Source organism: Aquarana catesbeiana, linkage group LG07 (assembly GCF_042186555.1).
Source record: "Aquarana catesbeiana isolate 2022-GZ linkage group LG07, ASM4218655v1, whole genome shotgun sequence".
NCBI classification, from domain to species: domain Eukaryota; kingdom Metazoa; phylum Chordata; class Amphibia; order Anura; family Ranidae; genus Aquarana; species Aquarana catesbeiana.
In genome coordinates this window covers 311,598,039-311,621,054 of record NC_133330.1, presented here as the reverse complement: position 1 = coordinate 311,621,054, position 23,016 = coordinate 311,598,039, and the positions used below count along the sequence as shown (strand labels likewise).

Below are 23,016 nucleotides of genomic sequence, written 5' to 3'. Positions count from 1 at the left end.
TCATGATCTACAGTAGACCCCCTAGAGCAGGACCTGGCTTATCAACCACTACTAGGGGGAGCTACAAGGTTACCCAGCTGTATATGAGAAACAGATAGCTCCTCTGAATTCCCCAATTGTATATGAGAAGCAGATAGCCCAAATTCTCTTGTCTCATGATCTACAGTAGACCCCCTGGAGCAGGAACTGGCTTATTTAAAGACTGCTAGGGGGGCTACAAGGTTGCCCAGTTGTATATGAGAAGCAGATAGCCCAAATTCTCTTGACTCACGATCTACAGTAGACCCACTGGAGCAGGAACTGGCTTATCAACAACTACTAAGGGGAGTTAAAAGTTTGCCCAGTTGTATATGAGAAGCAGATAGCTTCTCCGGGTTTACCAGTTGTATATGAGAAGGAGATAGCTTCTCTGGGTTTCCCAGTTGTATATGAGAAGCAGATAGCTTCTCTGGGTTTCCCAGTTGTATATGAGAAGCAGATAGCTTCTCTGGGTTTCCCAGTTGTATATGAGAAGGAGATAGATTCTCCGGATTTACCAGTTGTATATGAGAAGGAGATAGCTTCTCTGAGTTTCCCAGTTGTATATGAGAAGCAGATAGCTTCTCTGGGGGTCCCAGTTGTATACAGTATGAGAGGCAGATAGCGCTAATTCTCTTGTCTTATGATCTACAGTAGACCCCCTGGTGCAGGAACTGGCTTATCAACCACTGCTAGGGGGGCTACAAGGTTGGATTGACATTGTTCTAAGTGCATTTTCATGCATTTATTACATGCAGCAGCAATCATTCATTTTCATGCTCTGTGGCTGTCATCAATAAATCCTATAATGCTCCTTCATGCATCAAACATTGGACAACACCTATCAACAAAGAAAAACAAAAAAAAAAAATCTTCCACATTTTAAAACTCCCTTTCCTTGTGCCCGTATCCAGATTATCATAAGAACAGCATTCCTATTTGAAATACATTTTTAATTTCGTTTGTTCCCATTTGGTACAACAAATGCACAAATATTTTTTTTTTTTTCTGCTGTCGAAAAGTAAATGTTTACAACATTTGGCAGATCATACTGCAAAGCATGGTTGGTAGTCTGTCTAACCCTCACTTTGTATTTCTCTTTATTGTTATATCTCAGAATAATTGCTTACAATGAACAGGCACGCTTCCTAAGAAAGAAAGCGAGGCGTAGGAGTTTTGCTTCATAACAAGCTGCTTCAATGGCTGAATTGCAGGGTTATACTGTGCTGTGAGACATGCATATATACTAATGTATTCTATTCACCTTCTCTCGGTCCCTCACAGCAGGCTGTCGGCCTACACCTGCTGTAATCTGCTGCTTACTCTCGCAGCAAGTGGTGTCCTAGTGTGGCAGGTCCGCTTAAGATTGGGGTTGTGGTAGGAGGATTGACACCATCAGATCGTTAAAGGGGACCTTTCACTAGCTAAATGTGCATGAATACATTCCTGACATGTCCCAATATAGAATGGAAGTTACACTTTTCAAATTTGCTGTGTCTTAGTCATTTAAAAAATGATTCTTGAGCTCCAGACAATGCAGAGCTTTAGCAGCCAATCCTCAGGCTCTGTCACCACGCCCAATGGGGGCAGGGAGAGTATCCTTAACCTTGTGTAACCTTTGACCAGGGTGACTTGGAGTCAGGGGCGGACTGATAATTCATGGGGCTCCCAGGCAATAGGAGATTATGGGGCCCCCAGGCAATCAGAGATTATGGGGCCACACAGTATACACACACACAATATACAATCACACAGTATACACAGACAGATGTAAAAAAAACACAGATTTATACATACTGTCCCTGGTTTTACTGAGGCTGGCAACCCTGATGGGGCCCCCTAGTGGCCCAGGGCCCTCGGGCAGTGCCCGAGTGGCTCAATGGTCAGTCCGCCCCTGCTTGGAGCCCATACATATCTTCCTCTCCTCACTCCACTTCCGAACAAGCAACAATGATTTGTACCTGGGTGCAAGAGTTTTGCTCCCATTCACTCCACAATACTGTTATGGATGCCTTAGTGGCCAATCATCGGGACCCATCACCATGCCCCATGGGGGCAGGGAAAGAATCCTAAGCATTGTATAACCTTTGACCAGGCTGATTTGGAGCCCATACATATCTTACTCTTCTCACTCCACTTCTGAACAAGCAACATTGATTTGTACCTGGGGGGAAAGAGTTTTCCTCCCATTCACTCCACAATACTGTTATGGATGCCTTAGTGGCTAATCACCAGGACCCATCACTGTTACCTGAGGGCAGAGAGAGAATCTTCAGCCTGGTGTAAACTTTCACCAGGGTGACTTGGTGCCTATACATATCTTCCTCTTCTCACTTCGCTTTCAGAAAAACAACAATGATTTGTACCTGGGATACAATGGTTTTATTCCCATTCACTCCACAACAATGCTTTGGGTGCCTTAGTGGCCAATCATCAAGTCCCATCAATGATACTTGGGCGCAGGGAGAGAATCCTTAGCCTTGTGTAAACTTTGACCAGATTGACTTGGCGCCCAAGCATATCTTCCTCCCCTCACTGCACTTCCAAAAAAGCAACAATGATTTGTACCTAGAGTATAGGGTTTTGCTCCCATTCACTCCATAATGTGACTATGGATGCTTTATTTGCCAATCACCAGGCCCCATCATTGTTATGTAGTGGGGGGGTGGGGGGGTCTAGAGAGTCCTGAGCCTTGTGTACACTTTGACCAGGGTGACTTGGAGCCTAAACATGCCTTCCTCTCATGATTCCATCTTTAGATGCAATTTTCTATTTTTGTTGGTGACGTAATTGGGGAGACTTTTCCTTACTTCCTGCTCCTGTGAGACATGGAAAGAGCGATTGTCACCAGTAAAGGAAGATACAAAACAGCTGTAAAAACATTTTCAGAAGTCCCAAGCTTTTAAAAGCTAGTAAAATGCATTTATGTGTCTCCATTGGAAGCATTTCCTATTACCTCCGGTCCTGAAGGACACAAAAGCTCCAATTTTATACACTATATGGCCAAAGAGACATCCTTGTGGCAACAGTCTGGAGGAGGTCATTTTCTATTCCACCATGACTATGCCCCTGTGCACAAACAAAGAAAGAGCTGCTCGCAAGCCTTAAATTGGGTCGCTTTCCCAAAAACTGAGTGCTGGACGCTAGTAGGGGCTCATCTTGTACCCAATGAAGATGCAGTAATTCCGGAAAGAAGGAGGCCGGCCCGGCTGTGCTCTGTAAAGGATTCAAATGCTGTCAATCTTTTTGATCCAGAAAAAGCAAATTGAGGGTCCCTGCATGCTCGAAGTTCCAGGCAGGGACTCTCTTTTCACTTTGTCAAGATCAATAAAGATTGAATTCTTTACGGAGTGCCATCCTTCCTACTATTCTCAATAAAGACATGGTTTCATGAGTTTGGGGTGAAGTGAATTGAATTGCATGCACTACAACCCTACTGAACACTTTTGGGAGGAATCAGAATGCCAAATGAGAGCTAGGCTTTCTTAGCCAACATCTGTACCTGACCTCACACATAACCTTTGGGCTGAATGGACACAAATTTCCACAGACACACTCCAAAGTCTTATGGAAAGCCTTCCCACCTTCCCTTCTTCCAATAAAAGTGGAAGCTGTTATAGCTGTAGAGACTCCATATCCATAGGCATGCGCACAGAGTGTGCCGGGTGTGCCCAGGCACACCCTAATCCCCCCATGCGCATTAGTGTTATCGTTCTGTGAGCAACAGGAACATGGGAAAGATCTTCCTCTTACCGGCTCTGCCATAAGAGAAGTGTTTATCCTTTTCTCTTTCACTGTGCCAGCAGGAAGATCAATGTGCAGGGGTCATATATATGTAGATACATACACATGCATGTATGTTTGAGCTTAAGGGTGCACACCCTAATGCATTAGGCTGCGCACACCTATGTCCATATCCATCCCCCATGGGTTCAATCCAGCAAGCTCATATAGGTGTGATGGTCAAGTGCTCCCATAGGTTTGCTATGCTGTAGTTTTGTTAGGCCAAAGTGCACAAGAGAGCTAAAAAAAAACATTTTACAGGGAAAAAGTAAAAACTTTTTTTCCTTACCTTCACAGAATTTAATACCATCTCCTGTGTATCCCATATTGCAGAAACATCCTCGAATTCCTTTCTCCGTTTTACACTCCGCATTTGTATGGCACGTGTGTAAACACTGCTGGCCATTGTGCAGCAGCAGGAATAAACACTCTACAAAACAAAGTCACAGGCGGTTCAAACAGCATATAGCCAAAGTAAAAAATAAAACAAACTAATAATAGCACATAACACAGATTTGTTAAAGTAATACTAAACTCTGGTTTAAAAAGAAAAAAAAAATTATGCGAGTTTGCATTCTTAACCACATGCCGACCAGCGCACGACGATGAACGTCGGCACAATGGCACGGCTGGGCAAATGGGCGTACAGGTATGTCCCCTTTAAATCGCGGAATTGTGGGCGTACTCTGTGACCGTGCCCACGTGTTCCGCGGACTTGATGTCTGCGGGGGGCCCGCGATTGCGTCAGGGAGCGGCAGAACGGGGAGATGCCTATGTAAATAAGGCATTTCCCTGTTCTGCCTAGCAACATGACAGAGATCTACTGCTCTCTGTCATCGGGAGCAGTGATAGATAATAATCAGTGCAGCGCTGGACAAGAGCAAAGTGAATAATAGTAAAAATAAATATTACCAAAAAATAAATAGCAACAATAAAGTGATAATGTAGGTACTATAAACAATCCATAATATTGAAAAACCATCAATGTGTAAATATTCATCTATAACAGTTCATTGTAATAGAGGAATGGTGAAAAAGAGAATGGTGAAAAAAAAGGGGAGAAAAATAAGTCCAAACTAGGTGAAAAAAGTCCAAAGATATATTGGTGCAAAATCAATCCAGCGATGTGATCAACAGTGACATCCACCACCAGAGAGCAATAAAGGCTTACCAGAAAGCCTGCGACCGCCCTTATTCAGGAGGGTCAAAACAGGCTTAGTAGATCAACGTTGGTATCCTGTTGAAACCGCAATCAATGTCCTGTTGATCGCTCTCCGCATTAATTTCCCATCAGCAGTAAATGATACCAAGGGAAGATGGAATGGTTCCAGGAAGGACCATATGGCCAGTGTCCAAACAAGGAAAAACCATGAAATGAGAGAAGGGGACTCCAGTAGTGCAGATAACCAGGAACGTTTTAATAAAAATTAAATTGAAAATAAAAATACATTGCACCAGTTCGTACATAAAGTGCATGTAAATTACAAATAAAGTGCATAAAAATGACAGATGCACTGCAATACATCAAATATACGTGCACAAGATAAAGTGATGTATGCAGGAAGATGCCTATGGGCACCAGCAGTGAGACTGTCACGACCAGCGAGACAGAAAAACTTCACCACCGTTTAAATTAAAATCGCGCATGCGCGAAGCAAGTTCACGTTGTGACCCTACGGCCGTTTCGCCACAACTGACGTCATCAGGGGTACGTGATCGCGCACGCGCATGCGTATTAAATAGCCAAACAGCGCTTCAGAAAGCCGCGCTATTGGCTAGCTCAGACCAAGCTGGATACTGCGATTGGTTAACTGGGATATCCCACACAGGAGGCAATGAAACAGACCTGAGAATAATAGCAGTAAACACCTGGGACATTTACAAAACAAATAAGATAGAACGAATTAACCAAACTAATGCCATCTAGTGGACATATATAAAATCCCTAGAAATTCATTTCGTGCAATCATTTAATGAAAAAAAGAGAAAAACTAACAAAAATTTATCTACATGCTATTATGCCAACTCAATGCCACTTAATAAGCAGCAAGAGATGGAGTCAGAGGTCCAATGTGAAAATTAAAGGAACATTAGTCCCATATTTTAAACCACTGAAAATAACCAACATTTCAACAAGGATAGGTGCTATTGCAAATAATCCTACTTCATGATATTCAAGGGGTCTCTTCACACCATCATCATAAAGATAATTTTGTATTGGCATGGTTATAACAAGCAAATATTAATAGAGGAAAGAGCAGTGATCTTTGTCATGTTCTAGTGAGGCAATCCCCCCTAGAGTTAGAATCACTCCCTTGGACACACTTAACCCCTTGATTGCCCCCTAGTGTTTAACCCCTTCACTGCTAGTGTCATTTACACAGTAATCAATGCATTTTTATAGCACTGATCGCTGTATAAATGACAATGGTCCCAAAATAGTGTCAAAAGAGTCCGAGGGGTCCAACATAATGTCGCAGTCACGATAAAAATCGCAGATCGCCGCCATTACTAATAAAAAAAATAATTATAAAAATGCCATAAAACTATCCCCTATTTTGTAGATGCTATAACTTTTGAGCAAACTAATCAATATAAGCTTATTGCAATTTTTTTTACCAAAAATATGTAGAAGAATACATATGGGCCTAAACTGAGAAAGAAAAGTGTTTTTTTATATATTTTTGGGGGATATTTATTATAGCAAAAAGTAAAAAATATTACTTTTTTTTTCAAAATTGTCTTTTTTTGTTTATAGCGCAAAAATAAAAACTATTCTCTATTTGTGGTAGAAAAAGGACGTCAATTTTGTTTGCGTGCAATGTCGCACGGCCGCGCAATTGTCAGTTAAAGTGACGCAGTCCGTATCTCAAAAAGTGCTCTGGTCAGGAAGGAGGTAAATCCTTCCAGGGCTGAAGTGATTAAAGTGTTACTAAACCCACAACAGTAAAATCAGTCTGTATATGCAGTAAAGCATGCTTGTTATAATCCAGATTAACAAATGCATTGTGTAAAAAGGCAGTTTGATCCTGTCTTGTCTGATCCCCCCCCCCTTCTTCCACTGTCCCCAATCTATGTGCTGATAGAACAGAGCCTTGGGGCAAGCTGCACATGCTCAGTTTGGTGTGTATTGCTAGAGAGTTTTTTTTTTTTTTTTTGGGAGAGTGCATGTGATCAGTAATCCAGAAACCAATTAGGGGAGTATGAAAACTCCTCCTACAAGCTTTAACCAGACACTGATAGAAGTCACAAGACTGCTCTAATTGCTGATGAGAAAAGGTATTTAGCATTTCTATATTTACTAAAATAATTGCATTTTCATGTTCTGTGTACTGTGGGAGACCAGATGTATTGAATGCAGGGTCCTAGGTTTAGTAACACTTTAAGTTAAAGTACCTTTTATTGCTCGCAGCCACCTCTAAAACGTAAAATTCCTCTGTTTTTGCTGCTGTGATATAACTTCCTGTTAAAGGGTGGCTACATTCTTTCCCTATGGCACCACTGTATGTAAGAACATAGCCACAATCTCTTGCTCGCTGGACTAGTGACCTATTGATTTTGGTCGCCTTCCCCTCCACTATTCACAGGAGACTTTGTTTTATGTGAATGATAACACATAACACAAAGCACTCTGTGATAGGGCAAGGGGAGAGCAGAGGAGGGTCAGGCACAGCAGCTGTGAGTGACTTTGCAGCTGCAGAGACCAGAAGGTTCAATGTTGGAGTGCTGGAAGTATAGCGAAGGCTATGCTTCGGTAGACCCAGGGGCAGACTGACCATTGAGTCACTCGGGCACTGCCCGAGGGCCCTGGGCCACTAGGGGGCCCCATCAGGGTTGCCAGCCTCAGTAAAACCAGGGACAGTATGTATAAATCTGTGTTTTTTTTACATCTGTCTGTGTATACTGTGTGTACATGTATGTGTATACTGTGTGATTGTATACTGTGTGCGTGTATACTGTGTGGCCCCATAATCTCTGATTGCCTGGGGGGCCCATAATCTCCTATCTCCCGGGGGCCCCATGAGTTATCAGTCTGCCCCTGGGTAGACCTGTAAAAATGTAAGTTAAAGATTAAAAAAAATCCATGAGGTGGCATGCACCTCATTGAACTTAACCCCCAGTAAGCCATAACTTTGTACACAGTGGATGAAATCCTGTAATTCAGCTTTAAAAATAATGTTTATAGCAAAAAAAGTAATACGTAAGCCAATTTAGCCAAATGTATTTTTCCTTTTAGTTTCACTTAGCATGGGAATACATTAGAACTTTTATTTACCGTTTTCTGCTATCTAGAGCTCTGATTTTCTTTCCCTTCCTGTGCTGGTGGTTAGATTTTCACCAAACAGGAAGTGAGATAAATCTGGTAAATCAGCAAAAGCAACACAAAAGAAAATTAAAAAAAAAAAAATGTATTTTGCAGAGAATGGAAAGGCAAGTCAGATATACAACTTTATATTTCTGTATGTGTCCTTATGACAAATTTCGCCTCACTGTAGGGTAACACCATTACCACCTGGGAAGGAAATGAGAACGTTCAAATGAAGCCCTGGATAGCAGTCTATAACACCCTATCCTAAGCGAAAAAAAGATAGACACAAACGTTAAAGTGGTAGTAAACTCTGTACTATCACTTGTACCTACAGCCAGGGCTTTTTTTTCTCAAACAATAGGCGCTGGAATTCAACCACGACCCCCCAAAACCCCTCCCCCCACACACACCCTCCAAATCACATCAAATAGTGGGTGTGGTCAGCCAAATTTCACGAACAGTAGAAGGGTCTTAAAGGGGCATTAAATACCAGGATTGCATTATATACAGAGTGCAGAGTTCATGGGGGTTACACACAGAGTGCAGAGCTGTCACTTCTAAACACAGAAACTGGACTTCTGTGTTTACAAGTGATTGTGGTGAGCAGCCCCCCCCCCCAAGGGTCTGAGCCCCCCTGAAAAAAAGTTCCCCCTGAAAAAAAGCCCTGCCTACAGCTAAGCCTGTAATAAGGCTTACCTGTAGGTACTGTGAATATCTCCTAAATTTGCACAGTTTAGGAGATATTCAGAGTGCATGCAGCCGATGACATCATCAGTGCATGCGCTCCGTAGCACTGGCTTATAGTGCCGGACCTTCAGAGCCTGTGCTGGAATCGGCGGCTCGCATTCATGGGAGTGATGTCATTGCATCCCTGGCCACTCATGTAGCCGGAGGCTGCAAAACCAAAAGAAAGACCGGGGGGGGGGGGAGAGACGTCAGCTGTCGCAGCAGTGACATTGTGGCGCTGGAGGGCTTTGCTCTAAGGTAAGTTTCTCATAATGTGCTAGTATACCATGCATACTAGCACATTATAGCATTGCCTTGCAGGAATATTTTTTTTTTTATTTAACCACTAGCGGTTTACTAACGTTTTAACATCTATGCGATTATACAGTAAAGGGTTCCTATATTTAAAGTGGAACTAAACCCTCCTATCCTCTAAAGCCAAGAAAGCTGTCATCTTAGCCTCTATTTGATCTGCAGTTAACATGGTGCTGCACATGTGGTCAGTTCAGACAAGCAACTGTGACAGTTATCGGCCATGCATGCCTTGAATGTAACTGTTTTGGGTAAATCGATGGATTTAGTTCCACTTTAAATTCTATTTCTTAAAGTGGAACTAAACCTTCCTATCCTTTTCACCAAGGAAGCTGCCATCTTTAGCCTTTGTTTGATTTGCAAATGGCATGATGCCGCACATGTGATCAGTTATGACACCAGAAATTTGACAGTTTGGTTGAGAGCACAACCAACATGACAGTTAACATTCCCGGCATGTGAGGAATTTAACCGTTTTTTTTAAACCATTAACCTCTTTCTGTCAGCGCTGTAGCCAAATAACGGCTACAGCACGGGCTTCCAGTCCTTCGGACTTGGCTGATCACAGAACAGGGTAAAGGGCCTATCACAGCGGACCCTTTACCACGTGATCAGCTGTCAGCCAATGATAGCTGATCAGGAAGTTAACAGGAGTCGGTTACTGGATTTTTTCTCCTCACGATCAGCGTGAGGAGAAAAGAATAAAGCCGGTAACCGGCTTCTGTTACAGGGACATCGGTCCCGATCTGTGCTACCCATCAGTGCCCACAAGTGCTGCTAATCAGTGCCCATGAGTGCCATTTATCAGTGCCCACCAGTGCCACCTTTCAGTGCCAATCAGTACCCACACGTGCTGCTAATCAGTGCCCATGAGTGCCATTTATCAGTGCCCACCAGTGCCACCTTTCAGTGCCAATCATTGCCACCTTTCAGTGCCATCAGCCATGCCCATCAGTGCCACCTATCACTGCTGCCAATCGGTGCCTCATCATCAGTGTCATCTACCTGCCTATCAGTGCCCATCAGTGCCACATAACGGTGCCAATCAGTGCCACCTATCAGTGCTCATCAGTAACTCCTATCAGTGCTCATCAGTGCAGCCTCATCGGTGCAGCTTCATCGGTCAATATGTATTCTTCTACATATTTTTGGTAAAAAAAAAAAAAAATCGCAATAAGCCTAAATTGATTGGTTTGTACAAAAGTTATAGCATCTACAAAATAGGGGATATATTTATACCATTTTTATTATTATTATTTTTTTACTAGTAATGGCGGTGATCAGCGGTTTTTAGCAAGACTGCTGGACATTGCAGCGGACAGATCGGACACTTTTGACACTTTTTTGGGACCAGAGACATTATTACAGTGATCAGAGCTAAAAATAGCCACTGATCACTGTATAAATGACACTGGCAGGGAAGGGGTTAACACTAGGGGGCGATCAAGGGCTTAAGTGTTCCCTAGGGAGGTATTTCTAACTGTGGGGGGAGGAGACTGACAGGAGGAGGAGAGAGATCGTTGTTCCTGATCACTAGGAACGGACGATCTCTTGCTACTCCCCTATCAGAACGGGGATCTCTTTGTTTATATTGACAGATCCCCGTCCTGGCTCTCTCTGGAGCGATCGCAGATGACCGCCAGCCACGCGCATCGGCTCCGGTGACACGCGCCTGCTATAGCTTTTAAAGGGCCCGACGTACAGCTATGGCGATTTGCGATAACTGCGGCGGCTGGTCGGCAAGCGGTTAAGCAAAAAATAAAAAACCCAGTGGTGATTAAATACCACCAAAAGAAAGCTCTATTTGTGTGAAAAAAAATGATAAAAACTTTGGCATTCACCATTTACAAATTTAACCACTTGCCGACCGCTGCATGCCAATATACGCTGGCAAAATGGCAACGGTGGGCAAATGGGCGTACCTGTACGTCCCCTTTAATTGTCATGGTTAGCGGGCGCACGCCCGCCGCATACAGCGTGACCGTGCCCGTGGGACCCGCGGACTCCATGTCCGCCAGCCCTTTGGCGATCGTGTTACGGAGCCGCAGAACGAGGAAGTGCCTGTGTAAACAAGGCATTTCCCTGTTCTGCCTAGCACCATGACAAAGATTATTGCTTCCTGTCATCGGGAGCAGTGATCGCTGCCATGTGAGTTGTAGCCCATCCCCCACACAGTTAGAATCACTTCTTAGGGCACACTTAACCCCTTGATCGCCCCCTAGTGTTTAACCCCTTCCCTGCCAGTGTCATTTACACAGTAATCAGTGCATTTTTATAGCACTGATCGCTGTATAAATGACAATGGTCCCAAAATAATGTCAAAAGTGTCCGATGTGTCCGCCACAATGTCGCAGTCATGATAAAAATCACAGATCGCCGCCATTACTAATCCAAAAAAAAAAATAACAAAAATGCCATAAAACTATCCCCTATTTTGTAAACATGTTAACTTTTGCGCAAACTAATCAATATACACTTACTGTGATTTTTTTTACCAAAAATATGTAGAAGAATACATATCAGTCTAAACTGAAAAAAAAAATAGTTTTTTTTATATATTTTTGGGGGATATTTATTATAGCAAAATGTAAAAAATATTGCTTTTTTTTTCAAAATTGTCACTCTTTTTTTGTTTATAGCGCAAAAAAGAAAAATCGCAGATGTGATCAAATACCACCAAAAGAAAGCTCTGCTTGTGGGAAAAAAAAGGATGTCAATTTTGTTTGGGTGCAACGTCGCACGACCGCGCAATTGTCAGTTAAAGCGTCGCAGTGCTGAATTGCAAAAAGTGCTCTGGTCAGGAAGTAGATCTTCCAGGGCTGCAGCTTTTAAATTGCTCAGAGCAATTTCTGATTGATTACTATGGGTTTCTGCACTTAAAGTGATAATAAAGTCTTGTTTTTGTCGTTTAAAAATAACAAACAGAAAGGTGGGTATAAAATGTAGTGGATGATTGCCTACATGACCAGGTCCTTCAACCAGCAGAGCAGCTGCATGCTCGCTCCCTGTGAAAACTAGGCCTGCCTGGGTCCCCCTTAGTGCCGGTTCACATAGGGGCGACTTGTCAGGCGACCTAGTCGCCTGACAAGTCGCCTCCCGTTCTGTGCTACGGAACCGTTCTAATAGGAGCGACGCAAGTCGCTCCGACTTAGAAAAAGGTTCCTGTACTACTTTGGGGGCGACTTGGGGCGACTTGCATAGACTTCTATACAGAAGTCGTTTTGCAAGTCGCCTCAGAAGTCGTTTGCAGGTCGCCTCGCTGAGGCGACCTGCAAGTCGTGCCGCCCCTGTGTGAACCGGCACTTAGGGAGACATTCGGCTACCTATCCACCTTTAATTATTTACACCTGTGAAACTAATCTCTTCAGCTGATGCACTTAATCTCAGGATTAAAATTGAATTTGGAATTATCTCCCTATAGAGACCTACAGTGCCTTGCAAACGTTTTCACCCCCCTTGGCTTTTTACCTATTTTGTTACATTATGGCCTTTGGTTCAATATTTTTTTAATCTGAATTGTATGTGATAGATCAGAACATAATAGTCTAAGTTGGTAAAGTAAAATTTGAAAAATTAATACATAAAACTATTTTTCAGAAATAAAAAACTGATAATTGGCATGTGCGTATGTATTCACCCCTTTGTTATGAAGCCCATAAAAAGTTCCGGTGCAACCAATTACCTTCAGAAGTCACATAATTAGTGAAATGATGTCCACCTGTGTGCAATCTAAGTGTCACATGATCTGTCATTACATATACACACCTTTTTGAAAGGCCCCAGAGGCTGCAACACCTAAGCAAGAGGCACCACTAACCAAACACTGCCATGAAGACCGAGGAACTCTCCAAACAAGTAAGGGACAATGTTTTTGAGAAGTACAAGTCAGGGTTAGGTTATAAATAAAATATCCAAATCTTTGATGATCCCTAGGAGCACCATCAAATCTATCAAAACAAATGGAAAGAACATGGCACAACAGCAAACCTGCCAAGAGACGGCCGCACACCAAAACTCACGGACCGGGCAAGGAGGGCATTAATCAGAGAGGAGCACAGAGACCTAAGGTAACCCTGGAGGAGCTGCAGAGTTCCACAGCAGAGACTGGAGTATCTGTACATAGGACGACAATAAGCCGTACGCTCCATAGAGTTGGGCTTTATGGCAGAGTGGGCAGAAGAAAGCCATTACTTTCAGCAAAAAACAAAATGGCACATTTTGAGGTTGTGAAAAGGCATGTGGGAGACTCCTAAAATGTATGGAGGAAGGCAGTGGCGGAATTATAGGGGTGGCTGAGGTTGCCATGGCGACCGGGCCCCTTGCTGCAGGGGGCCCTTGAGGGCCCTCTGTATACACTACTTTGATAGGGGAGCGGAGACAAGCTCCCCGATTCTAAGCCGAACTGTATTCGGCACTGTGCAGGGAGCTGCTCACATTGATTACAAAGTGAAAGCAGTGTGTGCTGTGCTCTTTGTCTCCCCCTACAGTGCAGTACCCGACAGGAAGAGCTAAGGTAAAGTTCTGCCGTTTTTTATCTACTGTATGTGTGTGTGTATGTGCATGTGTGTGTGCATCTATGTATATGTGCATATGTGTGTATGTATGTAGTAGCGGTGCGTCCATAGGGGCGCATGGGCGCCGCCCCCTCCCTCCAGGCACCCCTCTATCACAAATAGATAGATTCATGCATAGTGTGAATCTATCTATGGCCACCACTGCCCCCCCTATTCAGACGCCTGGCCCCTTTTTGGACGCCGGGCGCCTGAATTACACCGGCAGGGGTGTTTTTAAAGCACTAATAGGCTTCAAAATAGGTGAACTGCGAGTGCCATGCTTGGCACTCACAGTCCACCCAGGTGTGTTAGAAAAGCGAATAAATATTCGCTTTCCTAACACTGAACCGCCTCTCCACCAATCAGGTGCTTGGGTCTGTTACACGTCACCTGATTGGCTGAAACGACAGTCGCCGCTATTGGATGCCTATCAGGAGGAGGGGATGGGAGGAGACCCATGGAGGACCCCGCTCGTCGACGTCACCCGCTGCCCCACCGAGACAGGGTAAGTGCCGGGCAGACTGCGAACGGGCAGGGGGGTCACAGTGGCAGCATTTGATGGCACAGTGGCTGCGTTTCAGGGCACAGTGGCTGCGTTTGATGGGCACAGTGGCTGCGTTTCATAGGCACAGTGGTGGCAATTGATAGGCACAGTGGCTGCGTTTGATGGGCACAGTGGCTGCATATGAGGGGCACAGTGGTGGCAATTGATAGGCACAGTGGCTGCGTTTGATGGGCACAGTGGCTGCGTTTGATGGGCACAGTGGCTGCGTTTGATGGGCACAGTGGCTGCATATGAGGGGCACAGTGGTGGCAATTGATGTGCACAGTGGCTGCGTTTGATGAGCACAGTGAGGCTGCAATTGATGCGTTTTTTAAAGAATTTTTCAGTTTGCTTGCGCCCCCCAAAAAATTTTGAGCACCATCTGCCACTGGTTTATATGTGTGTGTATTTATGTATGTGTGTGTGTGTGTGTGTGTGTGTGTGTGTGTGTGTGTATGTATGTGTGTTTACATGTATATATGCACATTTTATGTATGCGCTTTTAATCCTGACCCCCTATATGTGTCCCATTGGAACCAATTTTTTTTTTTTTTTGCTTGTTCATAGTACCAGCAAAAAAAAAATGCTGTTCCTCTGAAAAGTGATCCATGCTCAGATCGCTTTTCAGAGGCATTTGACAGCCGGTAAAGAGGCAATATGTTGCCTCCTGACCGCCTGTTTTAACCCCTTAAATGCATCATCACTATGCTGCAACTGCATGCAATGCACACAGTTGCAGGGTGGTTGCAGTGCAGCCACTTCAAGGGTGCCCTGACTGGAAAAAGATTGAGAAACACCGATGGGTTCCTCATAGAGGAACCCATCTCTCCATTTTCCTCCTGCAGCCACTGAATGCATGTGGGAGGGAGAGGAGGAGAAGCGGGGGGGGGGGGAGAAATCTATTCCTTTACATGCAGCCACCCACTTGCGACCGGACCCTGGTGTTCCGCCATCGGGCTCGGAGAAAAGAGCCCTGTCCGGGGGTCAGGGGGGCCCTTAATGGTTTCTTGCATCGGGGCCCTGAAGATTCTAGTTACGCCTCTGGAGGAAGGTGCTCTGGTCTGATGAGACTAAAATTGAACTTTTTTGCCATCAAAGAAAATGCTATGTCTGGCGCAAACCCAACACATCAGCCAAAGAACACCATCCCCACAGTGAAACATGGTGGTGGCAGTATCATGCTATGGGGATGTTTTCAGCAGTCAGGACTGGTTAACTGGTCAGAGTTGAGGGAAAGATGGATGGTGCTAAATAGTGGGATATTCTTGAGCAAAACCTGTACCACTCTGTGTGTGATTTGAGGCTAGGACGGAGGTTCACCTTCCAGGAGGACAATTACCCAAAACGCACTGCTAAAGTAACACTTGAGTGGTTTAAGGGGAAACATGTAAATGTGTTGGAATGGCCTAGTCAAAGCCCAGACCTCAAACCAATAGAAAATCTGTGGTCAGACTTAAAGATTGCTGTTCACAAGCGCAAACCATCCAACTTGAAGGAGCTGGAGCAGTTTTGCAAGGAGGAATGGGCAAAAATCCCAGTAGTAAGATGTGGCAAGCTCATAGAGACTTATCCAAAGCTACTTGGAGCTGTGATAGCCGCAAAAGGTGGCTCTACAAAGTATTGACTTTAGTGGGGTGAATAGTTATGCACATTGACTTTTTCTGTTATTTTGTCCTATTTGTTGTTTGCTTCACAATAAAAAAAACAAAACAAAAAAACATCTTCAAAGTTGTGGGCATGTTCTGTAAATTAAATGATGCAAATCCTCAAACAATCCATGTTAATTGCAGGTTGTGAGGCAACAAAACACAAAAAATGTAAAGGGGGTGAATACTTTTGCAAGGCACTGTATATGCCCCGTTGTCAACTACATATGCTTTATAAGATGCGGCATTTACCTTAACACACCTGCTGCTACAACATTAACTCTTCTCAACACCTCTTTTTCACTCTCATCTGTATTGGTTGTATTGATGGAGCTCAGGCTGATTGCCCTGGCCTCTGTGCCCCCTACTGGTAATTGGAGGACATTACCTATGCTTTCTTATGTTTAAATTGTGGCTATTTCTTCAACCCCTAACCACCTCTAAACAGAACAGTTTAGAGGTGGTCATACAAGGTGCAGGGGTGCCGCCCCCTAATCCATGTGCCCGGCCCCTAATTTACATGCAGGGCACCGGACGCATAGATTTCAATGTTTTTTTTTTATTTTTTTAAGTACATGAATAGAGCCTGAGGCTCTATTTGGCTTAAAAAAGGGTGGGCTCGGGGCGCAGAGCATTGCGCCCCGAGCCCACCCGGTTGTGTGACATTAATATTCACTAATCTTCCTGTTTATGCTCCTGGCCAATCAGGAAGCGGGTCCTGAGACTGATTGGGAGTCCTAAGAACCGATTGGCCTTGAGTCCTAAGTCCTGATTGGCTGGGAGGAGAAGTGACTTCTGGGACTCGGGAGGAGATGCAAGCGGGGAGGCTGCCAAAGCCGCAACCTGGATGGGGTGAGTGCGGGGCTGGTGGGGGGGCCTGGCAGGCGACAGGTGATCTAAGCACAATCAGTCAATCGAGTGATGGGGGATGGAGGAGCGGCAATCGATCGAACGCGGGGGGTGGTTGGCTGGCTGGGGGGTGGTTGGATGGCTGGGGGGGTTCCGTGGGCCACCCCCCTCCCCCAAGAGAATTGAGCAGTAGCCACCACTGAAACAGAATATTGCTTCTTGCTTCCATATAGATCCCTGAAGAAGATTATGAAAGTATTTTTGAAACGCGTTGGTTATGCATTGTATGAGGCACTCTGTTTGTTGTTTTCAAGTGGGAAGTACATATATATGTCTGACTAGCCATTCTAATGCCCCGTACACACGGTCGGACTTTGTTCGGACATTCCGACAACAAAATCCTAGGATTTTTTCCAACGGATGTTGGCTCAAACTTGTCTTGCATACACACGGTCACACAAAGTTGTCGGAAAATCCGATCGTTCTGAACGCGGTGACGTAAAACACGTACGTCGGGATTGTAAACGGGGCAGTGGCCAATAGCTTTCATCTCTTTATTTATTCTGAGCATGCGTGGCACATTGTCCGTCGGATTTGTGTACACACGATCGGAATTTCCGACAACGGATTTTGTTGTCGGAAAATTTTATATCCTGCTCTCAAACTTTGTGTGTCGGAAAATCCGATGGAAAATGTCCGATGGAGCCCACACACGGTCGGAATTTCCGACAACACGCTCCGATCGGACCTTTTCCATCGGAAAATCCGACCGTGTGTACGGGGCATAACTGTAATATATGTTTTTTTTTTTTACGTTGTGATATAAATGAAGTGTTTTGTAAAAAACATTTAAACAATACACTCTATATTGCAACAAATTTGGGTAATATTAACTGTTGCCTAAAGTGCCATGTAAAGTCCCATTCTTGAGGGTTCTTTGTTCCATGTACAAAAATAAAAAACATGTTATACTTACCTGCTCTATGCAGTGGTTTTGCACAGAGCAGCCCAGAGCTTCCTCTTCTCGGGTGCACCGCCAGTATTCCTGGCCCCTCCCTCCTGTTGAGTGGCCCCACAGCAAACAGGTTGCTATCAGGGGTATCCGTGCTCTGTGCGTCCATTCAGACACGGAGCCGAGTCTTGGCCCTGCCCCCTCCTTCTCCTCATTGGCTCACTGACTTGGATTGACAGCAGGGGGAGCCAATAGGACCTGCTGCTGATTCTCATTAAACGAGGAGGGAGAGTCCCAGATAGCCGAGGCTCTCATGCAACATCACTGGATGGAGATGGGGCTCAGGTAATTATTAAGGGGACTGAGGGGGGGGCTGATGCACACATCGAATGCATTAAGATTAAAAAAACCTTCTGCCTTTAGAGCCACTTTAAAGCAGAACTAAACTCTCCTATCCTTTACAGCCGAAGAAGCTGCCATCTTAGCCTCTGTCTGATCTGCAGTTGCCATAGTGCTGCACATCTGATCACTCATGACACCAGACATTTGATGGCCTGACAGGTCAGTTTAGAGCACAAGCAACTGTGACAATCATCATTGATGGCATGCTCTCAATGTAACTGGTGGGTTTAGTTCCGCTTTAAGACTCAAAATGACTCACAGCCCAGTAAAATCTCCAGTTCCAGGTTCATTTCACTCATCCTTTCTTGTTTTGTTGGCTTCTGAGATGATATTTACTGGAAAAAAAACGTTTACATGCAAAATAGTATTACATACGCCAACTTAGCACAGGTGTCACTACTTATAAAATTATTTCCAGGCCACTTTGATGTTGAGATGATGTTTTTAACCTTATCACAACCCAATCTTGTCATACAGGATGGTGGAGGGAAGCGTCACCATCCGGGACTTAAAGATGAATGCCTAATGATTTCTGCAGAAAGTGCTAAAGACCTTATCTGTCCAAGGGGGATAACATTAAGGCTAGAAAGGCTAGAAATCGGGTCTAGTGAAGAATATTGGAGTTTTTTTACCCTCTCAGGAACCACAGGTGAGGTACATTCGGCAATAGGAGTGAAACGGTCTAAAGTAGGGTACACGCCCTTGGCCCCATCAACATGGAGACAAGGTGCTTTGGGGTGGGGGGGCGTTTGCTCGTCCCCCACTTTTCCTAGCCTGTCAGGCTGCATGCTCGAATAAGGGTCTGGTATGGATTTTTTTTGGGGGGGAGGGGCCCACACTGTTTTTTTTTTTTTTTTTTTATTTTGGCGTGGGGTTCCCCTTCAAATCCATACCAGACCTGGAGGTTATGGATTGTGGGGACTCCTTGCGATTTTGTTTTTCACTTTTTTATTGCCAACAATAATTTTTTTATTTTTTTATTTAGCTATCAGTGGGGAAGCACATTGACAGCTGATGACTCATCGGTTGCTAAGGACAAGGAGGCCGGCTTTCTGGCCCCACTCCTTAACAACCAGCTATTCACTACACCCAATTGGGCAAAGCTTTGCACAATCAGGGCTTAAAATGCACTGTGCCGCGTGCAGTGCATTGCCGGGAGTTCAGTGGGGCAAACACCCGCCGAACGCCTTGCAAATTCGGGTGTCCACCGAACGGCGAACAGGCGAGTTTCGGGCCGAACTTTTGCTCGGTTCGAACCATTCGCCCAAGTCTACCCACTACCTGTTCTACCCTGCCATCCCTAAACACTTGCCTGGTTCCATTGCACCACTTCAGCACTGTCTCCAGCTATCCCACTGCTCCCTTCACTTCCTGCTTTCACAGGCAAAACTGAGGCAGCAAAGCCATAGGCTCCTGCTGCTGTCAGTCAAACTCCTGTTGAGCAAGGAGCAGGGGCATGGCTTACCAAGGCTGTGTGTGGACTCTATGGACACACACAATCTGGCTCAGGACTCAACGGGATCACACACACGTACGGGTGCCTCCTTAACAGAAGAGGAGGAAAGCAACCTGTCTGTGCAATTTTATTGCACAGAGCATGTAAGCGTAACCTCTTTTTTATTTTAAAAATTGCCTAAAGTATCACTTTAACCGCTTTTTTCCCACAAATAGAGCTTTCTTTTGGTGGTATTTGACCACCTCTGCGTTTTTTGCGCTATAAACAAAAAAAGAGCGTCAATTTTGAAAAAAGCAATATTTTTTTACTTTTTGCCATAATAAATATCCCCAAAAAATATATAAAAAAACTAAATTTTTCCTCAGTTTAGGCCGATATGTATTCTTCTACATATTTTTGGTAATAAAAAAAAAAAATTGCGCAATAAGCGTATATTGATTGGTTTGCACAAAAGTTATGGTGTCTACAAAATAGGGGATATATTTATGGCATTTTTATTATAAAATTTTTTTTTTATTAGTAATGGCGGCGATCTGCAATTTTTAGCGTGACACGACATTATGGCAGACACATTGGACACTTTTGACACTATTTTGGGACCGTTGTCATTTATACAGCGATCAGTGCTATAAAAATGCATTGATTATTGTGTAAATGACACTGGCAGGGAAGGGGTTAAAAACTAGGGGGCGATCAAGGGGTTTGGGGTGTCCTAGGCAGTGATTCTAACTGTAGGGGGGATGGGCTACCACTGACATGACAGTGATCACTGCTCCCGTGGGCACGGTCACGCTGTACGTGGCAGGCGTGCGCGCACGCGCCCACTCGCCCCACCAATTAAAGGGGACGTAGAGGTATGCCCATTTGCCCTTCTTCAGAGAGAATAAGTTCAGTGCTCGCAACCTTTCCTCATAACTAATATCCTCCAGATCCTTTATTAGCTTAGCTGCCCTTCTCTGTACTCGCTCCATTTCCAGCACATCCTTCCTGAGGACTGGTGCCCAGAACTGGACAGCATAATCCAGGTGCGGCCGGACCAGAGTCTTGTAGAGTGGGAGAATTATCGTTTTATCTCTGGAGTTGATCCCCTTTTTAATGCATGCCAATATTCTGTTTGCTTTATTAGCAGCAGCTTGGCATTGCATGCCGTTGCTGAGCCTATCATCTACTAGATCTTTAGTTATCACTAGAGGGGTCACCTGCAAGAGGAATGAAGCCCTGATTCCCCTATATCAGTGGTTCTCAACCTGGGGGTCGGGACCCCCTCGGGTTCGAATAATGATTTGCCAGGGGTCACGAATGCTGGGCTGTTCCTGAAGCCTGCACCGCTCTCTCAGACTTTTTGCGGCTGCCCAGTTGGGCTGTCCCTGTCGCCCACCCAGCCTCTTCGCAGCCGCCCATTCAGTTCACGGCATGGATGGGGGTCAGAGACTAGAAGTCAGCTGAATGGTGAAGAATGTGAAGTGGGAGGGGCTGGAGGTACTATCTCCTGATTTCGGCATAGGTGTCACGAGACACCAGAAAGTCGGAGACACAGTGAGTAACACTACCTGTGATTATAGTTGCCATTAAAAGTCCCCACTACAGTTCTCAGATCAGCAGATGACCTTCATCAAGAGCACCTAAGTTGGATGATCAAAACTCCCCCTGCCAGCACTGCCACTGATCCCACCCCCCACCAGCACTGCCACTCATCCCAACTCCCAATCAGCATTGCCACTCATCCCAACTCCCCACCAGCATTGCCACTGATCCCACCCCCCACCAGCACTGCCACGCATCCCAACTCCCCATCAGCATTGCCACTTATCCCAACTCCCACCCAGCATTGCCACTGGAATAAACATACATCTATACTTAGGTTAAAATAATAATAATACATGTAATAAATAAATCACAAATATAATAAATACATATATGAAAAATTAAAATAAAAAAATAAATGTAAAAAATATATCACAAATTAAAAAAATAAATAAATACATGTACAAATAAAATAATAAATATAAAAAATAAAATAAATAAATGTAAAAAAAAATTACAAATGAAAACAAATAATTAATTGTAAAAATAAAATAATAAATAATACATGTAAAAATAAATATATCAATGTAAAAATAAAATAATACATGTAAAAAATATAATAAACAAATAAAAAAATAAATAAACAACTGTAAAAATAAATAAACAAATCACAAATGTAAAAAAAAAAAAAAAAAGAGCAGACTTAATAGATTTTTTTTTCTGCTGTAACTCTAGTATGTTTCTATGTTTCACATCTCTTGTGCCAATATCATGCATGCATGGTCGATATTCCAGCTCAGCATCAAAAGGCCCCTACTCATTCTTTTATTAATGTTGGCAGCTCTATGGATGAACAATCTGAACTATCTCCTGAACCTGGCAGAAGTTCCCCCTAGAGGCACGGGTATTGCTACAAACTGCAACATGCAAGATCTGCTGTCAAGTCTTCTAATCCCCCATATCGTCTATCACATGAAGACAAACAGAAATCAAACAAGAGAGCAGGTTTGGTACTTCCTAGTACCCATCACCAAATAAGAAAAGTACCTTTTGTTGGATTTCTTACCTAATAAATAGAATATTTTCATTTGAAGTGGACGATCAGAACTCCACAGCTGAAGTTGTAGATCCAAGAGGCTTGGGAATCGCTGCCCTGTGACGTAGGCAGCTTCCTTTGGAGATTTTCCTGTTTCTTTGTTTGCTCAGGGCTTCTACTTCCTACACTTTCATCATTTCCAACAAGGAGTTCACTTCTGGAAGTGTTCAGTGTGCCAAGCTCACTGTATCGTACGCCACTGCCATTCTCCTTACTAAATTTCAACCTTTGATGTCTAATTAAAAAGACATTTTGCATTCTAAACTGCCATATAAAACTTTAATCCACTTCAAGGAAAGCATCCATTACTGTTCACGTGGCCCCCAAAAAGGTGGCTCTGGGTATCCTTCTCTATCAGCATGCCATGCAGGTTCATGCTTGTTCCCCTGACAATGCCTTCGTCTGCTATCCTCCAGGGTCACCATCTACAGATGATGTCTCAGAGATCACAGTCATGACAGACCAGTGCGCTCACCTTGTGTATTTGCTACAAAGATACAATGTACAGTCTGATCACTGGAGGAGAAGAGAATGAGGAAATGCTTAACTTTGCCTGTGTAGCGACACATATGGCGACCCATCACATTTCGCTACACGCTGTAGTGTGCATGCGCGACGCCGCCATATGTGTTCCATCACTTTTACGACAAAACTCCACACCCCTCGTAGGCTTGCTTAGGCTCACCATGCTTCGGGCACAGCCTCGCTTCGCTCTGCATAATTATAATCTAACTCTATGTCCATTGGATGGTGGGGCATACGCACTCCAGCGGGTAGCAAAATGTGATGAGTCGCCATGTGTGACGCTACACCTGCAGCAGGCTGATTACATCTAGTCTAGGCAAA

General features: G+C 44.2%; 1 protein-coding gene across 2 annotated transcripts in view; it reads right to left on the bottom strand.

Moving 5' to 3' along the window:
• The window catches only part of ADGRL4 (adhesion G protein-coupled receptor L4), a 320,385-nt gene extending 298,144 nt beyond the window's left edge, over positions 1–22,241 (bottom strand). For both annotated transcript variants that reach the window (XM_073593680.1, XM_073593681.1), the window contains exons 1-2: positions 22,141–22,241; positions 4,091–4,231 (exon numbers count right to left, since the gene is read on the bottom strand). In XM_073593680.1, coding sequence (XP_073449781.1) covers positions 4,091–4,231; positions 22,141–22,162 — 163 coding nt within the window. In that variant the 5' untranslated portion in view covers positions 22,163–22,241. The remainder of the gene's footprint in view (positions 1–4,090; positions 4,232–22,140) is intronic.
• Positions 22,242–23,016: the final 775 nt, after the last annotated feature.